The sequence below is a fragment of the Dasypus novemcinctus genome, chromosome 8 (assembly GCF_030445035.2).
Source record: "Dasypus novemcinctus isolate mDasNov1 chromosome 8, mDasNov1.1.hap2, whole genome shotgun sequence".
NCBI classification, from domain to species: Eukaryota; Metazoa; Chordata; class Mammalia; order Cingulata; family Dasypodidae; genus Dasypus; species Dasypus novemcinctus.
The window spans coordinates 106932967-106953066 of record NC_080680.1 but is presented as its reverse complement, the minus strand read 5'-3'; the positions used below and the strand labels follow the sequence as shown (position 1 = coordinate 106953066).

Genomic DNA, 20100 nt, shown 5'->3' with positions numbered 1-20100 from the left:
ACATCAGCTCACCTTCTCTGAGGGGTCTATAGCAGCAGCTTCAAGCCCCATCTGGGCCTTGTCCTTCTCCAGTTTCTTAATGTGCTGTTTATTTTGCTCTGTCAGGGCTGCAACTTGGGCCTGGAGGGCTAAACACTGCAAAACAAATATATGGTGGCTGCAGCCCCCAGAACCAGGACTAACAAGTTAAAGTCAGGAAACATGAGGGGATAAGAACTGTCCTAGGCATCAACTCTTGCCTCACATTGGTCTGCTGATGACCACCCCCTTCTGCCCCATCCCAGGCTGGCTGACTCACTCAGAGCATTCTATTTCCTCCACACTCAATCTTAATGCACAACTTCACTTCTTTCCCAACAAGGTCACTTGCCTTGTTGCTCAACAGGTCAAGAATACAATGAACAAAAGGGGGTAACAGTCTATTCGCACAGACAAATGAACACTGAGTGGTAGTAGAAATCTGTTCACCTGCAAGATTGCCTTCACCATTTCTGAGTCAAGGATTTCAACTGGATACTTCAAGGAAAGAAACTGACCTCCAGATCTGGAGGTTTTCATACCATGATGCTAAAGTCAGATCGTTCTTCTCTCCTTTTTGTGCCTGATCATCTCCCCCATACACCAAGCTCTATCCCACCTCAGTGCATTTGCCCAGCATGCTCTGCCCCCTCCATCTTACCAAAGCTACTTCTCTTTCATGGCTCAGTTCAAGTGTAACATCCTTTCGAAAGCTTTCCCCAGCAACCCCAGCCACTTCCTCTTCTGGTCCCAAAGCACTTAATGGATATATTTTGATTGTCCCTTTGTCTTTTTTTCTTGATGGTGAGATTCTTGAAGGGAAAGTTCTTTGTATGCCCTTTCCCACACAGTGTCTGGAACACAACAGACACTCTAGAAATATTTGTTTAATAAATGATCAAATAATAATAGAAAACATATTTCAGAACACTCATGCTATTTTTTCATCCCAAATCAGTATATGAAAGCTTACTAACTAACTGGAGAGTTAAAGAACTGCAGTTTTGTTTTTTAGCTATTAACATCTTTTGGGGTCAAAAGATCAACAAGGCTCAAACAACCTCCTGGCCTCAAAGTAACTGGGCTGCCTCAGCTGTCTGGCTCAGGAAAAACATCTACCTTTTCCTGAAGCTGCATCAGCTTCTGCTGGTTGCTGTCTCTTTGTGCGCACACCTCCTGGTATTGCTGTAAGTGTTCATCCTTGGCGGAGGCCAGGAGATGTTCACATTTTGCTTCCCACTGGGTCTGCAGTTCAGCCTGCACTAGAGAGAGCTGCCAAGAGAAATTAAGAACCCTATGTGGGAGGTCCTGTCACACCTAAAGAAGCCTGTATCTTACATAAGGCAAAAAAGATTTAATAGACCAGATTTAATAGGGAAACAACTGTTTAAAAGGTCGCAATTGCTTTTAAGGTTAATGTACTTTTTAAATGTAGGTAGAAGATGCCATTCGTTGTAAGGGCTCTATAAGGTGCTACAACCTAAGATGTGCCTATCTAGACAGTCCCTGAAGGGCAGGGCCATGTGACCGACCATCACTTCCCAGACCCTGAACATAACAGGTTCAGAAACTTATTTTTGTCAAAACTCCCACAGATGATTGATTTAAGGGTACCTAATCCATGCTAATTAAATTCACAAGAAACTGGTGTACAAATATGAATTCATGAGCTTACAAAGAGAAAGGTCACTTCAAATGGACCAGAGAACAAGGCACTATGCCTGGATTTCCTCCTGTTAGCTAAAATAAATCCCTTCTCTTCAAGGACTATCATGTGCCTGGAGGATGGTACCTCATGGTTGAGAACTTTGGCCTTATCAGGTTTGGAATTTTTTTGTAGAGAATTTTCTTAATGTTTTACTTAGATAATTAAACGTTAACAAAACTTTTAAAAAGGAAAGAATATCCTCCTTTTGACTCTGGCTCTTCTGCACGTATTTATATTGCCTTCTTCTATCTTTCTCCAACATGAGAGCATCAACTATGAGTAATGTCACCCTAAATTAGGAATAAGGAAGAAACTGGAAGCTTCTCTCTCTCCTTCTCCCTCCCTCCTCCTCTCTCTCTCTCAGTCCTTTTTATCTTCTTTTTGTTTTTATACTTCCTCAGTTTCCCTTTACCTGCTCTGCAGCTGCTTGGTCTGTGGAGACCCGAGCCTTTTTCAAGAGCTGTCGAAGCCTGTCCAACTCCTCTTCATATGACTTGCGAATTTCATCTATCTCTTCCTCAGCTTGACAGCGCTCTTGAGCTGACTTCTTTTTCCTTTCTATGAGGTTCTTAGGAACAAGAGAAACACCATCAGCTCCAGCTGTTTTAATATGGGATAAATGGGCTGGGGGTGGGGGGCAATGGCTACTGACCTCACTGAGTCCTTCTCCAATCTGGACACAATTCATTTCTTAGTTTCATTTTTCCCTATATATTTAATATTTTTGGCCACTAGATAAGAAAAATTGTGACAAGAAGGAAAACAAGAAGAGATTTATCTACGACTCTGTTAAGAGATGGGGAACATTCTAACATTAATGAGGGTAGAGAGAGATATACTCCCTGTGGGTGACAATTTGACAGTCTTATGAAAGCCTTTAAAATGTAAAATGTGGACACCCAGGAAGTCCACAAATTGGAATTCATCTTAAGGAATCAATAAATGATGTTCATAAAGATTACAAGGATGTTCACTGTAATAGTGTCCATAATAATGACAACCAAAAACAAATTACCAACAGGAATTGGTTTTTTAAAAAAACTGATAATATCATAAAAGAAACTGAAAACAAAGACAAAGATTTTCCCCCATAACAGGCACTAGGCCTAAATAGTAAAACTAGTGAGATTTACTGAAACCACAAGGAACAGTTAATTCTATTCATATTTAAACTGTTACAGAACATAGAAAAAGATGGAAAGGTTTCTACTTTTCAATGGGACTAGTTTTACCCTGGTATTAAAACTTTAATATAAGAAAGGATATTATAAATTAAAGGACAGCAAACTAGAAAAATATTTGCAACATATATGACTGACAAAGGGTTGATACCCTTGATAAGGTATACTAAACAAACTAATATTACAATAGGAAAAAGATGAAAGATATGAAAAAGAAAAGTTCACAGAAGAAATACAAATAGATATTAAATATATGAAAGCTTTCTATGAATAAAATAGGCATATTAAAACAAGGTATCATATTTTACCTATTAGACTAAAAAGATTAGAAAAACTGATATATGCAGAGTTGCAAAGGTGTGGAGAAATATGCACGCTCACACAGTGCTCAAAATGTAAGTTAGCACATTCTTTTGGGGAATAATTTGGTACTTTTTGTAAAAAAATATTAGATATTTTTTAGATAGCAGTTCCTCTGATCTGGCAATTGTACTTCAAGGAATATATCCTATGGAAATAGTCAAACAGATATGTAAAAAAATAGTTATATAGTATAAGAATGTCCACTGAAATAGTGAAAAAATGAAAACTGAAATATCCATCAATAAGTCAATAGTTGAATAAAGTATGGCACAGACTCACAGTGGACTACTATGCAGTAGTTTAAAAAAATGAGAGAAATAAATAAAATTTAAAAAGAAAAAGAAGAATGACAAAGAAGACTTCCAGGAAGATGGTAGATTAGAAAAACATAGGACTCACTTCTCTCCCAAAAAACTAGCTAGAGGACAGGCAGAAATGGTCTGGAAAAGAAATGTTCTAAGGTTTAGGATACCAGTGGAGGCTGGACACTACCTAGAAGAGAAAGGGGCAAAGGAAAAGAAACTCGATGGCAAAACTGTGAATTAAAGCTCCAGCTGTAGCTGCTGGCATCCATCCCCCAACCTCAGAGCAAACAGCTTTGAGTTCTCTGCCCTCTGGTCAGTAGTCACAGACAGAGTCCATATGGGGTCTACTTCCCCAGGAAAGGGAAGAGAGAAGGACACAGCCTAGCACTGATTCAGACTCTGGCCAACAAACTTGGCCTGCTGTGTCCCAGGAGCCCTTCCAGGCCAGGTGGGGCCATGCATTTGTTTGCCCTGCGAACTGGCGGGGGGCTAAGGAGATCCAGCTCTCACAAACACCCTCCCTACCAACTGGGACTGATTGTTGAGGATGCAGAGGGGAGTGGAATTATTTCCTGCCTGGGAAAAGAGAGGGGCTGCTGGCAAAGGTTGCAGAACAGCCTGGGAGAGGGTCTGATCAGGGAGGCTCTGAATAGCCTTGAGGCAGGATCCTCTGTCACACTGTTGTGGTCAGAGTTACAGGGAACACACTTCAACCAGGGTTTGAGCTGAGAGGCCTGCTGAAGAGTGCCATCTGCTGGAGGACCAAGGAAGTACATGTGAAGAGATTAAAAGTAAATAAGGAAGAGATGCTTTTCCTGGCGTTTATAGCCTCCCTCCCAAACACCCTTGGAAGTGGGTCTGCTACCCATTATTGGGTCCATGGCCCAGATTTGAGCAACTGAACAGGGACAATCTAAAGACCTAGAACAGGCTGAACCAAAAAAATCAAAGAACAGCAATAGCATGCAGCCACCCGCCACTAAATCCCTATACAAAAGAGAGAACTGAGCAGAGTAAACTCACTGTTATAATCAGATACCTAGACATCAGCAAAAAAAATTACAAGCCATACTAAGAAAATTGAAGAAATGCCCAAGCAAAGAGATATATCAAAGCCCCAGATAAGACACAAGATTTGAGACAATTTCACAATTGCCAAAAGATGGAAACAACTAAAGTGTCCATCAACCAATGAATGGACAAACAAACTGTGGTGTATACACACGATGGAATATTATGCAGCTGTAAGAAGAGATGAAGTTGCGAAGCATATGACAACATGGATGAACCTGGAGGACATTATGTTGAATGAAGCAAGCCAGACACAAAAGGACAAATACTGTATGATTGCGTTATTATGAATTAAATATACTGTGTAAACTCATGGAGTTAATAATTGGAATATAGGTCAACAGAAAATAGAATGAGGTTAGAGAATGAAAAGCTGAGGGTTTATCTGTGTAGAACTGGTAAAAAGATTGTTTGAAAATCTTTGGAATACAGGGCATATGTCCAGGGTGCATGGTAATGTTTGGATATACTCATAGTGGCAACAATTAAAAATTACAGCTGGGGAGGTACTGGGTTCCTGGCCGGGGGTGCTCTGTCGTGGTCCCTAGGGGAGCAGCGGCAGTCCCGCAGGTACAACGGTAAGGACCAGGAACGAATGAGGGTCCAACAGTGAGACCATGATACTAATGACTATGCTTGTGAGCCTATATGCCTGAAATAAGAACAAGGCCTAGAGCAGCACTGTGCCTAGGAATTTCCTCCTGACAGCCTTCATGTTACTCAAATGTGGCCAGTCTCGAAGCCAAACTCAGCATGTAAATGCAATGCCTTCCCCCCAGCATGGGACATGACACCCGGGGATGAGCCTCCCTGGCACCGAGGGACCACTATCAACTACCAACTGATGATGCAACTGGAAAATGACCTTATACGGAAGGTTCAATGCGGATCAGCAGAATATCCCTGTCTACATATAATAACATGACTTTAAAATGCTGTTTGACCTAATGTAAGGGGGAAATGGAAAGGAGAAATGAGTTTATATGGCTATGAGTCTCTAAAAAAGAGTCTGGAGGTTGTCAGAAGGATTGCCCTTATGCACAACTGAGCAGAGTCTAAGAGACAGATAAAGTAGATACAACCCCAGGTATTGGTTCCTTTGAGGTCTAAAGAGACCCACGGGTTCTATGGTCATGGCAGATGGGGTTCACTGCCATGTCAGATGGCCCTTCTTTGGAGCTGGTGTTTCTGCGTGATGGAACTGGACTCAGATGGGATCTCTTTTCACAAGACTTTCATGCTACTTTACTGGAATTGTAGTTGGTGTTGGGGTTTAAGATATATTTAGGGGATTTGAATCTCTGGACTGACAATAGGATAGCCAGGCCCTGAGCCTCAACGGAATTCAGCTCCTACACTCTGATTTATTGGACTTACTCCACTCAGCTAAGATGGAGTTGAAGAAGGACAACCACCACACCATGGAGCCTAGAGTGCCTACAACTGAAAGCAGGAGGATTGCATCCAGTATCCATGTGGAATCTGAGCCTCCTCTTGACATAGAGGTGCAACGGACACAACCAATCCAAGGTCCACAGAGAAAAGGTGGCATTGGTGTAGGAAAAGTGGCCATGGTGGCTGATGGGTGTGGGGAATGGGAGGAAGAGATGAGATGTGGGGGCGTTTTTGGGACTTGCAGTTGCCCTGGATGGTGCTTCAGCGACAATCACCAGTCATTGTAAATCCTCCCAGGGCCCACTGGATGGAATGTGGGAGAGTATGGGCTATGATGTGGACCATTGACCATGAAGTGCAGAGATGCCCAGAGATGTACTTACCAAATGCAATGGATGTGTCATGATGAAGGGAGTGAGTGTTGCTGGGGGGGGGGAGTGGTAGTGGTGGGGTGGGGGTGGTGGGGTTGAATGGGACCTCACATTTTTTTAATGTAATATTTTTACAAAATGAATAAAATTTTTTAAAAAAAGATCTTTGGAATGAATAGAAATGGTGAAAGCATATCATGGTGTTTGTAACTAGCAGAGCTATTATACAAGTATGTCAGTGGTTGAAAGGGAAAGTCTAAGGACATGTATTTTACTAGAAGTAAAACTAATAAATGTAACATGGGACTGTAAAACATACTGAAACCTCATGTAAAATATGAATATGGGTAATATTGCATATAAGACTTATACAAAATATAAATGAACTAAAGAGATGGAAACAGAATAGCAGCTATGTATGGCAGGGGAAGCGTAGAGAGATTGAGGGGTGATTGTTAAGAGTTAGAGCTTTTTTGTTTGTCTGGTTTTTGTTGTTTTTTATTATTGTTGGAATAATGAAAATGCTCTAATAATAACTGAACTATGAATGCACAATTATGTGATTATACCAAATACCACTGATTGTACATTTTGGATGGACTGTATGCTTTATTAATACGTATCAATAAAAGTGATTTGTTTAAAAAAAAAGAATGAAAAAGATCTATATGAACTTATGTAGTACAATGTCCATTATATTTTTTAATAAAGAACATTGAACTTGATCTATTATTGTTAAAAATGGTATTTGTGTGTGTTTTATACATAAAAGAATCTGGAGATATATATATAGTTACCTCTAAACATGCATGAGGTTAGAAAGGGGCAAGAGATAAACTTTGCATTTACTTTATACTTTTCTCTATTATTGATAGTGGTTACAATGAGCATATACTTTTGTAATTTTTAAAGGGGAAAAAGATGTTTAACAAATAGCTAATCCTGGCCTCTTGAATCCAACAGAGAAACTTGGGTTGGAGAACTTACCTTTTCCAGAGACTCCTTCTCAGTTCGAAGGTCAGTCAGCTCTTCCTCCAAGGAAGTCACTTTGAGTTCAAGTTGTCTACGGCTCTGCTTTTCATTTTTGAATTTGGACTGTGCTTGCTCAGAGGTTTCTTGGAGCTCTGGGATATAACAGCAGAAGCCTTAGCTGCAGAACCAGAGCTGCAGGGGGATACATGGCATTCCAACAGCTCTTTTAAAGCTGCAGGTTGCGATTCCCCAATCCTAGCACACAAGCATCCCCCTCACACTTCTTTCAGCATCATCTCATTGACCAGCATAAGCCATAAACTGACTCTCCCATTAACCCATATTTATCTCTACACATGTGTGTCACTTTCTATAAATATAAAATGGGAGAGAAATGCTCCAAGCAGTCAGAGATGAAACAGATCCACCCCCAGTCCCCAATTCCATTCTAGTCACCATCTCAACACACTGGACAAATCTTTGTTTGGTATTGGCCCAGGCCCTTCCTCCCTGCCCAGGTAAGATTTTCTCAGCATTCTACCAAGAGTTTGCTTTCAACATATCTCTTCTCAAAGAAAGCTATTTGGAATAGTTTTTAAAATTTTAATGCACCAAAATGTATTTTGTTTTTTAAACTTCCGAGACTCTTATGGACACTCTTGAGATAATTATCATAGGGCATCACAAAAGTAAAGATGGAATATCTGCACTCCATTCAAATCTAAGTTTGTTCAACATGTTAGTCTCATGTGGCCCAAGGTGGAGCTCTAAACGGGAAGGGATATATTTTCAAGGTATCACATTACCAACTGAGAGGTGCTTTTTTAGCTCTCTATTAGGTAAGTGAACTCTGTGTCTTCCCAATTCTACTGTTGCTCTGGTAGCACCTCACCCATTGGTCCCATCTTTGCCCTCCATATTTGTTTCTTTTTTTTTTTTAAGATTTATTTTCCCCTTCCCCCTTCTCCGGCCCTGCTGTTTTTGCTGTCTGTGTCCATTTGCTGTGTGATCTTCTGTATCTATTTCTATTTTTGTCTTCTCCTCATTTTTTCTTCTCTAGGATTTATTGGGATTTGATCCTGGGTACCTCTGATGTAGAAAGAGGTTCCCTGTCAGCTATGCCACCTCAGTTCCTGGTCTCTGCTGCACTTCACCTTGACTCTTCCCTTTGTCTCTCTTTTGTTGAGTCATTATATTGCATCATCATCTTGCTGCATGACTCACTTGCGCAGGCACTGGCTCGTCATGTGGGCACTTGGCTTACCACACAGGGACCAGTTCGCCACACAGGCCTCTCTTCTTTTTCATCAGGAGGCCCCAGGGATCAAACCCAGATCCTCCCATATGGTAGGCAGAAACCCTATCACTTCAGCCACATCTGCTTCCCCATATTTGTTTCTTTACACCAAGGTGGATGGAATCATCATGCTGGTCTTCACAAATTTGGTCTTCCTAAATCTCCTATTCAAGTCACCATGTCTTAAGCACCATTTTGTGCCAGGCACTGAGCTAATACTAATTTGGAAGAAAGAACTTTACAAAGATGAGCAAGACAACATCCCTGCCCTCCAGAATCTTGCATTCTAGAAACAGTGCTGATCAAAGGCTATAATAATGGTCTTAATGACATATTAGGAGAGAAAGGATTTTAAAGGAGAGATCAAATGTTCTGAAAGCAACTTCTAAAAGAGGCAGAATTTCAGAGAGGCCTGGGGGCATGATTAGTATTTTGGAGAAGACTAGAGGCAAATAGTCATGATGATGGGCACACCAAGTCCAGAAAACACCATGAATAAAAAGCAAGACAAGAATTACAGGAGATACTGAAGAATAGCCAACAGGTTGGCTGGTATGTTCAGACCTAGGATGACTGGGGCAATATAATGGGAGATAAGGCAAGTAATGTATGTAGCAAGGACATAGAGGCCAATCTGGAGGGGCCTTGAGTGCCAGGCTGGGGAGCTTAATACACCATCCTCTAGGAAAGGGGCAACCACTACAGGAAGCACCTCTTAAACTTCCACTGAGACACGAGTTAGAGGAGCACATTAACTCTTCCAGGCTTATGAGGCCAATTCAAAGTACCAAAGATAGTGAAAATAACACTCCCCAAAACAAAGGGGAAGTATGCAACCAATCAATTCTAAATGAATAGTCAGTTCTTTAGTTGTCTTTTATATAAGACAGTCATGTAGGTTTTATACTGGTCTGCCTTAATTTTTAGCTCAGTCCCAAACAAACCATATGAACATTATGCTAAATGGATTAAGAGGAAATAAACAGTGTAATTCCTGAAGTTTAAACAGCAAAAATCCCAGCCCACTCCACCAAGGGCATACCTGTGAACTTGGCCTGCAGTTTGACAAGTTGGCCCCTGAGGAGATCTGTCTCCTTCAGGTTTTCTGTCAGCTGCATCTGCAGCTCTGTTTCTTTCTTTTGGTGAACAGTCATTTTCAGCTGCAAATGAGAGACCTGAGCAGTGGCTGCAGTTAGCTCTTCTGTCACCTTGGCCTGAACAGTAACAAAGTGTAACAACAGTTTAAACATGGGCATTCCTTGTCTCTAAGTGATTATCCAACCTCACTTAACTCTAGGATGATTGAAGTTGCAAATCAACTTCTAAGTCTGCTACCTCTGCCTAGTACCACTGTACTTACTCCTAGTACTGTCATGTTGTACAACTCAGTCAAATAAGAGCAACTGCTTTAGGGGTCCCTGGAAGAACAGAGCTAATGGAGGAAACACTTAAACTGCCCTGAGAGACCTACATGTTTTAAACGGTGCTCTGAACTGGCCAAACCAGGAGTTTAACTTTACTCTGAAGGACCAACAATTCTCAAGTTACATCTGATGAAACTAAAATGCCTACCCTGGCAAATCCTTTAATGACATTCTGTGTAGTATATTAAGGCTGATGTTAATGAGAATGAAAAGGATGGTTGGAAAAAGGAGTTGTAAACAAAAGGCAAATGCCACATACATTTCACCTGAACTGATTTCACCTGAAATCAGGCAGTGGTTGCTCTGCTGGTGACCAGACTCGCCAACACCAAACAGCCTATATTATTATATTCTACAATCATTTTGATAGTTGCCTATTTTCTTACTATCACTTGTCCTTTCTCATGGCTTCCATTGGCTCCACAGGGCTTTAAAATTATTCTTTGCCTTATTCCAAAGCCTTTATCCCTTTTTTAGCTTCCATTACAATTTGATATTTTGAATCTCCTAAAAGTAGAGAAATCAAACATATTAAGATTGGAAATAAAATAAAGATAAATAAGCTATGACTACGTGTCTGAGAGTGTATGCAAACTTTAGAGTAAGTTCTGCGATCCTTGTTTTTGCTGTTTGGCAGCTTTAGGTTTTCACCTGTGTTACATACATAGAGTTACGAGGGCAACTAGAACTTCCAGAATTGAGGGATTTCCATCTGCTCCAAGAGAATAAAAGTTTTACTCACTGTCCTGCCTCAAATAGCCTAATGAAAACTGAATACAATACTCAGAGGCCTTTGCATCTATCCAGGGCTCAGAAAATTCACTAGCTTCAGAGCAAGCAACACTTTCACAAGGCCACAGCAGCAGCTAAGACCACTGGAGGGGATGAGCACCAGGGAAGAGGCAATGAAATAGACAGTCACTTTCTCACCAAAGGACAAGCACAGTGGCAGTGTGCAAAAGCTTACTGTACTCTGGAGTCAGTCAGAAGTTGTTTTTATCTCAGGTCCTTAGCTAGAAAGGCCTATTAGAAGTGTAAAAATAACCAAAAGAAAGAAAGAGGACCTCTATCTCAAACCTTAAACAAAAATTAACTCAAAATGGATCAAGGACCTAAATATAAAAGACACAACCATAAAACTTCTAGGAAAAATTATAGGGAAACATCTTCAAGATCTTGTGGTAGGCAGTCATTCACAAATCTTAGAGTCAAAGCATGAACAATGAAAGTGTTAAAGGAAAAATAGATAAATGGGGCCTCCTGAAAATTAAAGACTTTTGTTCTCCAAAAGACTATGTCAAGAAATTAAGCAGGCAGCCTACTCAATCATTGAAAATACTTGGAAACCACATATCTACTAAGGATTTGATACCCATGTAATATAAAGAAATCATGCAACGCAACAATAAAAAGACATGTCACCAAATTAAAAAATAGGCAAAAGACATGAATATTTTTCCAAAGAGGAAATACAAATGGACAAAAAGCACATGAAAAAATGTCCAATGTCACTAGCTATATAGAGAAATGAGATCAAAACTACAATGAGATACCATTTCATACCTTATAGAACAGCCATTATTAAAAACAAAAAACAAAACAAAAAAAACCCCAGAAGATTACAAGTGCTAGAGAGGATATAGAGAAATAGGAACACTCCTTCATGTTTGGTGGGAATGTAGAATGGTGCAGGCTCTGTGGAAGACAGTTTGGCAGTACCTCAAGAAGCTGAATATAGAACTGCTGTGTAATCCAGCAATCCTATTACCAGGAAAATAGAAGAATTGAAAGCAAGGACACAAACTGATATTTGCACAGTGATGTTCAAAGCAGTATTATTCACAGTTGCTAAAATAGTGAAACAACCCAAGTATCTATCAACCGATGAAGGAGTAAACAAAATTTGGCATATACGTACAATGGAATACTATCCAGTTGTAAGAAGAAATGAAGGGAAACGGACTTGGCCCAGTGGTAAGGGCATCTGTCTACCACATGGGAGGTCCGTGGTTCAAACCCCAGGCCTCGGGAAACGGACTTTGGCCCAGTGGTTAGGGCGTCCGTCTACCACGAGGTCCGCGGTTCAAGCCCCGGGCCTCCTTGACCCGTGTGGAGCTGGCCTGTGCGCAGTGCTGATGCGCGCAAGGAGTGCCCTGCTACACAGGGGTGTCCCCCGCATAGGGGAGCCCCACGCGCAAGGAGTGCACCCATAAGGAGAGCCGCCCAGCGTGAAGGAGCAGCCTGCCGAGGAATGGCGCCACCCACACTTCCCGTGCCGCTGACGACAACAGAAGCGGACAAAGAAACAAGACGCAGCAAAAAGACACAGGAGACAGACAACCGGGGGAGGGGAGGGGAATTAAATAAATAAAAATAAATCTTTAAAAAAAAAAAAAACCCCAGGCCTCCTTGACCCGTGTGGAGCTGGCCCATGCGCAGTGCTGATGCATGCAAGGAGTGCCGCGCCACGCAGGGGTGTCCCCCGCGTAGGGGAGCCCCACGCACAAGGAGTGCGCCGCGTAAGGAGAGCCCCCAGCGCGAAAGAAAGTGCAGCCTGCCCAGGAATGGCACCGTCCACACTTCCTGTGCCGCTGACGACAACAGAAGCAGACAAAGAAACAAGACGCAGCGAATGGACACAGAGAACAGACAACCGGGGAGGGGGGGGAATTAAATAAATAAATAAAAATCTTTAAAAAAAAAAAAGAAGAAATGAAATTGAAATACATGCGAAAACATGGGTGAACCTTGAGGACAATATGTTGAGTGAAATAAGTCAGACACAAAAGGACAAATATGATATGGTCTCACTAATATGAACTAAATACAATTAATAAACTCACAGAGGGAAACTCTAGAGTATTGGTTACTAGGAGATAGTATATGGGTTTAGAATGAGGGCTAATGCTTAAAATATGTAGCATTTTTAGTAAGATTTATTGTAAAAGTGTGGAAATAAATAGAGTTGATGGCAACACATTATAGTGAGTATAACTAATACTACTGATTTATAAATGTGATTGTGGCTGAAAGGGGTAATCTAGGGATGTAAATATCAATTGAAAGGAAGCTAGAGAATAATCTAGGTACTACTATATAGTGATTTTGGTGGTGGACGAAAAGAGAAGTTAATAGTATAAATATTAAGAATGGGGACGCGGACGTGGCTCAACTGATAGAGCATCCACCTACAATGTGGAGGGTCCAGGATTCTATACTCAGGGCCTCCTAACCCATGTGGTGAGCTGGCCCACACACAGTGCTGCTGCGCACAAGGAATGCTGTGCCACGCAGGGGCACCCCAGCATAGGGGAGCCCCATGTGCAAGGAGTGCACCCCACAAGGAGAGCCGCCCTGCGTGAAAAAAGCACAGCCCACCCAGGAGTGGTGCTGCATACACAGAGAGCTGATGCACAAAGATGACGCAACAAAAAAGACACACAGTTTCCAAGTACTGCCTGATAATGCAAGCAGACGCAGAACACACAGCGAATGGACAGAGAGCAGACAACACGGGGGAAGGGGAGAGAAATAAATTTTTTTTTAAATCTTAAAAATAAATAAATGTTAAGAATGTTATTTTTTTACAAGGTGTTAAGAATATGGTGGTACAGAGTTTATATGGCTAAGAGTCTCTAAAAAAAGAGTCTGGAGGTTGTCAGAAGGATTGCCCTTATGCACACCAGAGCAGAGTCTCAGCGACAGATAAAGTAGATACAACCCCAGGTATTGGTCCTTTTGAGGGCTAAAGAGACCCACAGGTTCTATGGTCATGGCAGATGGGGTTCACTGCCATGTCAGTTGGCCCTTCTTTGGAGCTGGTGTTTCTGCGTGATGGAGCTGGACTCAGACGGGATCTCTTTTCACAAGCCTTTCATGCTACTTTACTGGAATTGTAGTTGGTGCTGGGGTTTAAGATATATCTAGGGGATTTGAATCTCTGGACTGACAATATGATAGTCAGGCCCTGACCTCAACAGACTACAGCTCCTACACTCTGATTTATTGGACTTACTCCACTCAGCTAACATGGAGTTGAAGAATGTCAACCACCACACCATGGGGCCTAGAGTGCCTACAAGTGAAAGCAGGAGGATTGCATCCAATATCCATGTGGAATCTAAACCCCCTCTTGACAAAGATGTGGAATGGACACAACCAAGCCAAGGTCCACAGGAAGGAGGAATACAGTAAGGATCAGAGTGGACTTAATGATATTCTATTCATGAACTATTGTGATTAATAATCGAGAAAATGTGGCATTGATGTGGAAAAAGTGGCCATGGTGGCTGCTGGGTGCAGGGAAGGGGAGGAAGAGAAGAGATGTGGACGCATTCTCGGGACTTGGAGTTTTCCTGGGTGGTGCCCCAGGGACAATTGCTGGATGTTGTATGTCCTCCCATGGCCCACTGGATGGAACATGGGAAAGTGTGGGCTATGGTGTGGAACACGGAATATGAGATGCAGCGATGCCCGGAGATGTACTCACCAGATGCAATGGATGTGACATGATGATGGGGGAGAGTGTTATTGGGGGGGAGTGGTGGGGTGGGGGCGGTGGGGGCAAATGGGGACCTCACATTTTTTTAATGTAATATCTTTTTAAAAAATGAATAAATTGAGTAGAATTAAAAAAAAAAATAAAGGATTTGCCACATAAAAATAAATAAATAAAAATAAAACATTTGGAAAAAAAAAAGAATATGGTGGTACATGGAAAAATTACAACTGAGAAAACATGAACAACAGTTAACAGTAATATTGTAATATTTTTGCAGCAATGATAAGGTATTATATCAATTCTAAGAGAAAACAAGAGGGAGGGTATATAAGGGAGTATGGGATTTTTCCTTTTGGAGTAATGAAAACATTCTAAAATTGACTAGAGTGAGGACAGCATAACTCTGATGAAAATGAGAGCCACTAGGTGTACACTTGGAAAGAACTGTACAAAGCATGGACTGTATAACACAGTGAATCCTGTGGTGGAAGATGGACTGTGGTTAACAGAACAAATATGAAAGCATTCTCTCATGAACTATAACAAGTATATAATACTAATACAGAGTGTCATTAATGGGGAGGGTTGGGGGAAAAAAATACACCAAATGTAAGATGTAGGTTATAGTTACTAGTAATATTTTGATGATGCTCTTTCATAGTTTGTTAACAAATGTTTCACAACACTACAAGGTATTGGTGGTGATGTAAGGGAGCCTTGTTTGATGATATGCATGTTTGTTGTTATAAGTTCACAACTTTTACTACACACTTATTGTTTATGTATGTTCATGTATGAATGACATACTTCAATTAAAATTTTTTAAATTAAAAAAAGCATAAAAAGCAATACTGTGACCCAACTCACACACATGTGCACAGAAAAAACAGTGAAAGGATGAATAATTAACAATGGTTATCTCTGAATGGAAGGATTATGGTGATTTTTTTTGTCTTTTTTTTTAACTTATCTGTATTTTCTAAAATTCTAGAATGAATGAATGCAACTTTTATAATCAGAAAAAGCATGTATATACATATGTATATATATGCATGTGTGTATGTGTATACATGTGCATATATATATTAATATATTTTTTAAAAACCTACACAGTGGATGGGATAGCTCCCTGCCTCCCACCCTGGATCAAATTCCACTACTGACATAGTGAGCTGGGCAAAGAAAGCAATGAGAGGAAGAACGAAAAGTTAAAATATAAGTGAGAAAAGAACTCAAGTTAGAAGCAGGAAGATGGCACTAAAGAGACATGACAATTTGACATAGGAAAAAGAATACAGCTTTGCCCCTGGCTGGCAGTAAGATCCCGTGCAAGCCATTTACCCTGTCTGGGTCTCACTTTGCTTTTTTGAAAAATAAGGTTAAACTGGATGACTTTTAATAGATCTTCTAGTTTTAACTATTGTTGCATGGTTTTATGTGGAAATATTAATCCAAAGAGAAAAATAATTTCACTTACCAAATTTTCAATGAACACTGAAAGAAACAGGGTCAGCACTGGACATAATTTTCTGAGCTGTGCTTGCAGACAGAGAACTACCTCCAGAGATTATCTCCCTTTATAAGAAGAGAGCCCAGGGAAGAGACTGTTAGGTGAGTAGGAAACAGACCAAAAGAAAAATAAAGAAGAGTTAGGCTGGAAAAGTTTCACTGGAATAAAAGTAGCTAAGTGAAGCATGTGGTACTTGGTACCCTAGTCATCAAAAGAACAGTGATACTCAGCCCAGGAGAGTCTCTCACACAGATTTGTGTAAAGTAGGGTGCCTGGAACCTTGTGGGTGTTTGACAGATGTTAGCTATTATCATTGTTTTTATTATTATTGTGTTTGTTATTACAGTCAGAACATCTACAGGGCTCAATGTACTGTGTCAAACATCTTTTGAGTTTATCAATGTGAAACAATTGGGTAGATTAATGAGCTAATTCAAGGGTTGGCAAACTATGAGCTATCGGCCAAATCTGCCTGCTGCTTGTTTTTGTAAATCAGCTTTTACTGGAACACACACAAACAGTACTGATACTCTATGTGAGAGTCACATGGCAAACTCACTAAAAACACAGGTGTCCAGATGCCACCTCCAAAGATTGTGACAAAAGAGTCACTGACAAGAACAGTGATTCCTACACCTGGCTGTGTATCAGGATTAAGCGATGCTTTGTAAAAGTTCATATTCAGACTTCAGCTAGATACAATGAATTAGAATCTCTGGAGGTGGGGTTTAAGAATAAATGTTTTTAATCAAGCTCCCCAAGTGATTCTGAGGCAGCCAGACTAGTACTTGGGAACCAGTGATTTAGAGCAAGTTAAAGTAATACTTTCAGCCCTTAATTTAACAGCTAGGCCAAACAATATATTTGGTTGCCCCTGAAAGTCCTAAGGAAAAAAAAGTGGGGGGAGGAAACAAGAAGAAAGAGTAAAGGAAATGGAGAGAGAATAAAAGTAGAGAAGGAATTAGTAAAAAGTACATTTAGGGGGCATGGGGAAATGACTCAGGTACCGCAGTGGTAGCAATACCACAGGCTGCCTCTCTCGATCCAAGCACTTGGGGGTTGGCCTCAACAAGGGAAGGAGTAAATTAGCAACGGGAAAAAAACTGGGTCAGCACTGGACAGGGCTGTGTAGGACAAGACATTGCTTATCTGAAGATAAGGAGTCAAAGATATTACTTGCCTGGATACTATGGCTAAAAGAACACACAGAAAATCAGCAGAAGACAGATGTAAAGAATCCTCATTATCAGAATATAAGAAAAGTGAGTAAAACTCCATAAGATAAAAAATGCATTCTGTTCGACTTTTCATGTTTTCAGGGAAAATTCAAACACAACAAAATAAACTATTTCTTCAATCTCTAAGAATTTAGCAGATGAAAGGGTCAAGATCTCCCAGCTGAGGCAAGAAGGCATCCATTCTGGATAAACAGTGCCACTGGAAGAAGAGAGGGAGAGTAGGCTTCAGAGCCAGTCAGTACCAACCCGAGACCCACAAGAGTTTTCCTTAAAGTTACTGCAGTAACAGATCAAATTCCCTGATCCTGAAATGACAAAGTCAAACAGTAGTACTTTAAAATGCTTTGGCAGACAGAGATAAAGGAGCAAAGTAAACGATCCTAAATTTTACCAAAAATAACCTTACACATCAGTTACTTGGCAAAATAGATTATGTCAATAATAAATTTAGCTTCTGATAAACTATGTAATCCTTAAGCAAATGACTAAGATCAGGTATGGCAAAGCATATCATAAAACAGAAACCTGGAGGATGGATATAATAAAATTGCAGGAAGATTTCTAGCTTTCTTCCCAATGATGGCAAAAGTTCTGCTGAAAAGCAGATTGTTAAGTACATACACAGCACCTCTCCTGAGCTCTACACTTCCTGGCCTCTGCTGGTCTCTCCTCAGTTACTTTACCTTCTCCTGCTCAGCATGCAATACTCTTGCCTGTGTGTTTTCTGTGGCTGTTTGAAGTGAGTTGTTTCTCTTCTCCATCATCAGGTTACTCTGCTCAACATACCTGTGAAACAAATAGGGAAAAAGCACTTAGTAGGTGCCAGGCACGACCCCAATGCCTTCGGTCCTTATAAGATGGCTCTGAATCATTATCAAAAACCATTTGAAAGCATTTTGCTTTCCTTAGATCTGAAATAATCAGGTTTGGAAGTAAGAACTTGGGCTGAGGTGAACTGCTTGGCATAATAAAGATGAGAGTGGGTAGGTAGTGAGCAGGGGAGTCAAGGAGAAAGGAGACGGGAGTAAGGATGCAGCAAGAAAGAAGGGAAAGGGAGAGGAAGTCACTCCTCCACTCCAGCCTGGAAAAGAGAAATCTGGGAGGATTTTTTAAGGGAAATGCTACATGCGGTGACATCTCCCCATCACCCTCCCAAATATTCAGAAGGATCTACAAAAATTATAAAACGCATGGGTTATATATAGAAATCAATGACGTTTGCTTGAGTTCTGATTAATAAGAAAGAGGGAGAGGCGGGGCAAGATGGTGGCTGACTAACATGGAGTCGAAGAATGTCAACCACCACACCATGGAGCCTAGACTGCCTACAACTGAAAGCAGGAGGATTGCATCCAGTATCCACGTGGAATCTAAGCCCCCTCTTGACATGGGTGTGGAATGGACACAACCAAGCCAAGGTCCACAGGAAGGAGGAATACGGTAAGGATTAGAGTGGACTTAGTGATTCTATTCATGAACTACTGTGGTTAATAATCGAGAAAATGTGGCATTGGTGTGGAAAAAGTGGCCATGATGACTGATGGGTGTGGGGAATGGGAGGAGGAGATGAGATGTAGAGGCATTTTCGGGACTTGGAGTTGTCCTGGGTGGTGCTGCAGGGACAATTACCAGACATTATATGTCCTCCCATGGCCCACTGGATGGAACGTGGGAGAGTGTGGGCTATGGTGTGGACCACTGGCCATGGGGTGCAGCAATGCCCAGAGATGTACTCACCAAATGCAATGGATGTGTCATGATGATGGGGAAGAGTGTTACTGTGGGGGGAGTGGTGGGGTGGGGGCGATGGGGGTGAATGGGGACCTCATATTTTTTTAATGTAATATTTTTTTAAAAATGAAAATAAAAAATAAATAAATAAAAAAGAGTCAGCCCTTACAAAAGAGAATAAGAATTAACACCTGGATTTTTAAACATTAACACCATTTCCACAGATGAGGAAATTAGGGTCAGCAGGGAAAAATAAAATGCCAGAAATCTCACTGCAAGAGAGGGGCAGAGCTGGGATTCAAGCATAGGTCTGCTTTACACTATAGCCAACTGTGCTCCTTCTACCAAAGTGCCTCTCAGAAAACAGGCAATAATTCACATAGCAGGCAGGAAACAGAAAAAACAGAAATATATACATATGGACCTAAACGAACAGGTCTACTTAACTTGGGCATTTACAAAATAAACTCTTTTGTCCATCCCAACCAGTGCCCCACACCTGTCATTACCTCTGATTTCGTTCAATTAGTTCACTAATCTTGTCATTCTGTTCTTCTATCCGACTGCTCTTTTCAAGGATCTCTTGCTTCAATCTTTCATTTTCCTAAATTCAAAATATATAATGTACAATTTAAGTTTCTTAAGAGAAAAGTGCCAGTTAGGGAAGCGGATGTAGCTCAAGCAATTGGGCTCCCATTTACCATATGGGAGGCCCTGGGTTCAATTCCCAGGGCCTCCTGGTGAAGGAAAGCTGGCCTGCACCGCTGCAGAGAGCTGAAAGGAGACAGCAAGTGCAAACAACAAGAGGGGAGGGGATAAATAATGTAAAATAAAATAAATCTTTTAAAAAAATTAAAAGTGCCAGATACACGGGAATCAATTTGAACTGACAGGGTGACACTGTTAAATTTTTCTGAGACAAAAAATTAGAATTCATGTGTCTACAGATCTAATTCTCAAAACAACACATCAGATCATACCTGATATATACAAATCACTTTGCCAAATGGATTGT

At 40.9% G+C, this 20100-nt stretch overlaps 1 protein-coding gene across 5 annotated transcripts in view; it reads right to left on the bottom strand.

Annotated features, from left to right (window-relative positions):
- Window positions 1–20100, bottom strand: part of FKBP15 (FKBP prolyl isomerase family member 15) — a 70743-nt gene that overhangs the window by 6032 nt on the left and 44611 nt on the right. For 3 of the 5 annotated variants that reach the window (XM_004452313.4, XM_071217046.1, XM_071217045.1), the window contains 7 exons: window positions 19595–19689; window positions 18038–18140; window positions 9724–9895; window positions 7400–7536; window positions 2139–2294; window positions 1138–1290; window positions 13–135 (listed from right to left, as the gene is read on the bottom strand). In XM_004452313.4, coding sequence (XP_004452370.2) covers window positions 13–135; window positions 1138–1290; window positions 2139–2294; window positions 7400–7536; window positions 9724–9895; window positions 18038–18140; window positions 19595–19689 — 939 coding nt within the window. The remainder of the gene's footprint in view (window positions 1–12; window positions 136–1137; window positions 1291–2138; window positions 2295–7399; window positions 7537–9723; window positions 9896–18037; window positions 18141–19594; window positions 19690–20100) is intronic. The other 2 variants (XM_004452314.4, XM_071217047.1) reach the window with 1 other exon arrangement.